This window comes from Camelina sativa, chromosome 14 (assembly GCF_000633955.1).
Source record: "Camelina sativa cultivar DH55 chromosome 14, Cs, whole genome shotgun sequence".
NCBI classification, from domain to species: Eukaryota; Viridiplantae; Streptophyta; class Magnoliopsida; order Brassicales; family Brassicaceae; genus Camelina; species Camelina sativa.
Window position 1 is genome coordinate 23,029,094 of NC_025698.1, and position 6,529 is coordinate 23,035,622.

The window sequence follows — 6,529 nt, forward strand, 5'->3', positions numbered from 1 at the left end:
CACCTTATTCTTCACCTTGTTTTCACATCAACATAGATATCTAGAACTTAATATTTGAAAACAGCCAATTTGTCATCGTCTTTCTTGTAATAATTCACCCGAGAAGCAATATAAATCATTTGTTTACGTTTAGTTTCTTTCTTGTAATAAGTCAGCCGCAAACAATATAAATCAGCCGTCATATGAATTTACGCAACCTTTCGTTTTCTGTGAAGCATTATGACTCAGCAGCAAAGCAATATAAACCAGCCGTCATATGAATCTACGCAACCTTTTGTCTTCCATGAAGTATTATAACTCAACCACGAAGCAATATAAATCAGTCGTCATATGAATCTACGCAACCTTTCGTCTTTCGTGAAGTATTATAACTCAGCCGCAAAACAATATAAATCAGTCGTCATATGAGTTTAGCAACCCTTAGTCTTCCGTAAAGTATTATAACTCAGCCGCAAAACAATATAAATCAGTCGTCATATGAATCTACGCAACTTTTTGTTTTCTGTGAAGTATTATAACTCAGCCGCAATTCAATATAAATCAGTCGTCATATGAATCTACACAACCTTTCGTTTTCCGTGAAGTATTATAACTCAGCATTGAATCGAATAGATCTAACAAATCTGAGAGAGAGAGAGAGAGGTTGAAATGAAGATAGAGACGAAAATTAGGGTTTCTTGACCGAATCGTCTAGAGAGAGTTTTTTTTTCGTTTGTGAACAGTAATGAAATAATTCAGTTTCTCTCTCTTTTAAAAACTATAGATGTTTGGCAAAAAAAAACAAAACTGACAATAATAACATGAAATAGTTTGTTAATTTTTTTTTAAAAAATTTTGAAATTAAAAATAAAAAATTAATCCAAAGTGTTAATTGTAAGTAATTTAATATATAAATAATTTTTAACGCTAAATATTAAAATAATTTTTAGAAAATATATAATATACCAGCAATATTCTTACTTTTCTATAACATTTTAGTATATTTTTTTTTTACTAATATATAGTTTTCTACTTCTGATTATAATTAAGATGTAATTAATCTTTTTTAAAACCATAATTAGTAAACATAAATAGATAATCTAATAAAAGTTAGTTTGATTTTATAGTATATGATTATTATTATTTTGATCAAACAAAGAAATGCTGTGCCACCTTATCGAAATCTAAGGATTTGTTTTGTGCTAACTTGACTTTCTCCAAAAAAAAAAAAGGTAAAAAAATCACAAACAAATGTTTCCTTATAAAAGGCTAGTACAGTCATCGGAATATTGGCGAATCATACAATAAATTAATTAATACATTGATGAGCGAACGTTGAAAGCACATAAAGATAATTAAAGATAAAATTATCTTTGATGTAAAGTACAAGTTTCGGTTTAAATTCTCTACCGAAATAAGCATTATTGGGATTACGGATCCAAATATTACATCAAGCTCATAATATCAAAATTTGGAGTTCAAATATTAATAAACTAGTAAGAGGAAACGAACTACAAATTCTTAAACAAATTACCTAAAAATTAATGTACATTAGTATTACAACTTGAACTAAAATTCGCTTCTCAAGGATTGCTCTTAGCCGGGTTTGTCTCCGGAGAACTAATAAGAGTCTATAACAATTTGTTGATTCATATATAATACTTATGCATGTATACATATCTATAATTCATGTATTTTTGTATGTATCGTATATGTAAATGTTATCATCTAAACAAACCAAAACAAACTACATATATTGTGTATACTTCTGAGTCTCTTGACTATATATCGCCGGATTCGGGTATTTGATTCAAGTCGGGTTTTATTACCGACAGAGAGGAGTTAGCCGTCGGAGGAGGCGGTGACTTAGAAGCAGAAGTGAGGAGAGCGTCGACTCTAGCGCCAACCTCCGCCGCTTTTTCCCTTATAAGAGCGGCGGGGATGTCGGCGGTAGCAGCGGCTGATCGGTGGTCCTCATCTTGTAAGAGAAGATCAGGGAAGTTGAGGCGTGCGGAGGGACCACGGAGGTAAAAGACGGCGACGTCATAGGCTCTAGCGGCGGCGACATCGGTGGTGTAAGAACCGAGCCAAAGACGTGAGCGTTTGTTAGGCTCACGAATCTCAGCCACCCACTTTCCCCACTTCCTCCTCCGTATCCCTCTGTATGGCTTCCTTGTAGCCACGTTGCTAGCCACTTCTTCTTGAGATGGATGTCTTCTCTTTCGCATCGTAGACTCTTCTTGTTCTCCTTCCATTGATAAAGAGACAAAACTTTTTGGGGGCAGCGGAAGTTTATAAAGTACGGTGGCTTATGTTGAATACTAAAAAAATACGGTCGCTTATAAGTATTGTTTTGTAGAAATTGCCAAGTAACCTCGTACTTCTCACTTTTTATCTCTTTACTAAATTTATCACTAAATTTGTCATTGATTGTTATGAGACCGACTAAATTTTTCTTGTGTTCGCCCAAAAAGAGAAAATCAGAATTATAATGATGGAAGAATCAAGAATCTTTTGTAAGAAAAGTTGTCAATATTCCCTGGATATCTTAATTTATAAGTTAGGTTTACGTCTAGAAGTATCATTTACAATTTGTTTGTTATTTTACTTTAGAAAACGTATGTTTAGTTTATTTTATGTGCCGACAAAAAAAAAAGTTTATTTTATGTAAGTAAGTCCATGTAATATTCACATGAAAACTTTATGAAATGTTTTAAAACATTATGTGTTCCTCCTTCCGTCAATTCATTATGAAAACACTGAAATTCTAGTCATATTCTGTTGAATTAAAATCTAATCATATTAGGATTTTATTAAAAATACAGTCATATATATTATATTTTTAAAATTGTGAAAATGAATATTAATCTTTAGAACAATTCTTGGTTCACTAATAAGGTGAACTCTTTTATTTACTTCTAATTATTTTAGCCAATAAGAATCTGACACTTTATAATATATTTAAGAATCTATTTATTTAACTTTTTATAAAATAAAGAAATAAAATCTGTATACATTATTATAAAATTTAAAAGTTAAACCGCTTGTTTATACACCCAAACTGATATATAAATTCATTCTAATTGTAAAATATAAACCCTAACCATCTTATTTGTAAATCCAAACCGACATATAATTTCATTCTAATTGTAATATCTAAACCCTAACCATGTCATTTGTAAATCCAAACCGACATATAATTTCGCTCTAATTGTAAAATCTAAACCCTAACCATCTCATTTGTAAATCCAAACCGACATATAATTTTGTTTTAATTGTAAACTCTAAACCCTAACCACTTCATTTGTAAACCCAAACCGACATATAATTTCGTTTTAATTGTAAAATCTAAATTCTAACCACTTCATTTGTAAACCCAAACCGACATATAATTTTGTTTGAATTGTAAAATCTAAACCCTAATCACCTTATTTGTAAACCCAAACCGATATATCATTTCATCTATCTTAACATTTTTGAAGTACATTTTTGTGTCATCCTCTCTTATCTTTGTATCCAAACAAGTCTCAACTAAATTCTCTACAATCCTTACAACCAAACACAATCATTTCCTTTTTTGATAATATTAATTTCCTAAAATATATCTATCTAATTTAAATAAATATGTTAGATTAAAATATAATTCTCTTTTCATTTTTATTAATCTTATATTTAATTATTTTAATTACTATTCAATACATAAAGTTAATAAAATTTTAGATTTTTTTTTTCAGCATATAATGTGATTTGAATTTTTATAAACGGATATATATTAAAAATTGTCTTAGGATATTTGTAACCAAACAAATATATCCACATATAGAGCTCGGAATACATTTTTGGAGTACAATAGGGTGCCATCACTTTTTGCCAACTTCGGATCGGTTTTTAACTAAAATTATAATCGATTCAATTATCCGGATCCTCTTTAAGATTGCTGAAACGACCCGACCCATTTTTTTAAAATAATAAATAATAAATATAATAAATAATAATAATAAGAATAATAATAAACTACAATTAGTGGTCTCATACCCACTAGCCACCTAACCACAACCACAATCCAACAACATAACTTATATCAAGAACCAATAATATTCCAATAATAAAATATAACCACATATCAATATCCAAATCATCAGAAAACATGGAACCAGCAACCTAGCAATGTTTCTAATGACCCAACTCTAGCAACCTAGCAATGCCAGACAACATCCAATCGAGTCCCTAGAACATCCTCCTCTTCATTGCTTTGATTCCACGATCACACTTTGCCTTTACCTGCACCACAAACACATATTGCAATGCATGAGTATTTTAAAAACAATCAGTAAGGCAATCCTCCCAACTACTGGGCTATACACACAAGCAATAGAGACATCTCTAACCATCAAACAACAATTAACACACAACAAACAACAAACCAGGACTCTGCATCGACCGACACCAACATGCATCGACTGACACCACATGGGGATGCATCGACCGACACAGGGTTGCATCGATCGATGCTCGATGCACTTGCATCGACTGACACTCGCTCTGCATCGACCGACGCATGCTCGACATAACACGAAAACCCTAGGGTTTTACGCGCCATCCTCGCACTTGCATCGACCGACGCAAGATATGCATCGACCGATGCAATGCCGAGTATCGTGTTTTCCCCGAAGCTTCTCGCCGGATCTTCGTTCCTACAACCATAAAACTCGATCCCAAGCCACAAGAAAGCTTCCTAACGTCCAAAATAACGATCTAACAAGTCTAATAACACATAACAAGAAAATTAGAGAGTTCTCTAACTTAGATAAGCCATGGTCCTGCACTTACCTTTGCCACAAAAGAAACGACCCAAACACAGGAAGAAAAACGACCCTAGGACGCTCCTATAACGATCCCAGCTACAAATCTCTACAGGAACAGCTTCCAACTCCAAGAAATCACCAAGAACACTCAAGAACACCAAGAACTCTTCATTTCCTCTTTCGTTTCTCTCAAAATCAGCTAAACACGCCTAATGAGACAAAACTTGAGTTTAAGGGTTTTCCTAACCCAAAACGCAGTGTTTAACTTAAGTCAAAACGCAGAAACTCAACCCTGCATCGACCGATGCAATCCCTAAACCGGGATTTTGGTTCGCGGGTGTTACAATTCTCCCCCACCAAACTAGATTTGTCCTCGAATCTCGAACAACCATCAGCCAAGGACTCCCGTGCAACCGTCTCCACGGCCCGTACTCCTCCGACCGATTTACAGTAGGTCACCTCTAGGCGATAGACTCACGCTCCAGGCGTTATTTGCTCTCAACTTTTGGACTTTCCTTTACTCATAGGCCTAAACCTCGAGTTTTTATTGGCTCCTCATCAGACCTAAGTCTGCATGCCATAAAGTTGGCTCCTCATCGGGCCTAAACCCGCATGCCATAATATATAAGGAAAAATCCAATACTCGTCTCTCGGGTTGCCACCCTACATCGCGCCCCAGGATCGTCATCCGAAGTCGATATACCAACCATACTCCCAAGCCACATAGTCTCAGAATATGGCAGTACTTAGTCGCGAGCAAACAATTCTGAACACGTCTGAGTCCTATCCCTATCTAGGTTTCCTTCTCGTGGCTCGCGTACGACATCTCAATGTCCTACCAACCACATATCCCCTCACTGGGATACCTCATGACCACACAAGGATCATCTCACTGCCACAAGGGCCAAACAAATGTCCTAAACAGGACCACCACCAAGGCCAAACAAATGTCCTAAACATGACCGCCACCAAGGTCAAACAAATGTCCTAAACAGGACCGTCACAAAGACCATCTGTCCCAAACGACCACTTAAACATGCACTCTGGCTAAACAGCCCGCCACAAAGGCCACACATCTGGCTAAACAGCCCGCCACAAAGGCCACACAATGTCTCAATAGACCGCCACTAAGGCCACACAATGACTAAAAATTCCGCCACTAAGGCCACACAAGCCCCTCCAAGGCTCTCTCCGCTAAAATGGAAAAAATTTTAACTCATAAAACTTTCCACTTTTACCACTTTCCACTTTTGGAAACTTCTAATTCAGGAAACTTTCCTCAAAAACTCTGCCTCACGGAAACTTTGTACCCCGAGCACCACCTCATCTTGTTACTTAGTCGCACAACCAACCACCCCTAGCGACCAAGTAAACAAGAGAGATGGGCTGGAATACTCCATTCCCGCTCCAGCCACGAATTACAGATGGGACCAGGCTAGATAAGCTCAAGTCGCGGCTTGCTTCTCATACCACTTCTTAAACCTTGCCTTCATCCTCGCCTCATGTTCCCAAGTCTGCTCCTCAACACCATCACAGTCCCAAATGACTCTCATCAAAAGAATCTTCTTCTTTCGAAGTTCCTTGATCCTCCTCTCGAGAACCCTCACTGGTCTCGCCTCCAAAGTCATGTTAGGCTGAAGATCCTCAGGAATCTTAGCTAACAGCTGATCATCCTCACAGAGACACTTCCTCAACATAGAAACATGAAAAACCTTATGGAAGACACGCATAACCTCAGGTAACTC

The 6,529-nt window shown here is 36.1% G+C and overlaps 1 protein-coding gene across 1 annotated transcript; it reads right to left on the reverse strand.

The window, feature by feature from the left end:
- Positions 1,510-2,481, reverse strand: LOC104742228 (ethylene-responsive transcription factor RAP2-1-like). Its single transcript, XM_010463207.2, has one exon. The coding sequence runs from the start codon at positions 2,232-2,234 to the stop codon at positions 1,761-1,763; it is 474 nt and encodes a 157-aa protein (XP_010461509.1). The 5' UTR covers positions 2,235-2,481; the 3' UTR covers positions 1,510-1,760.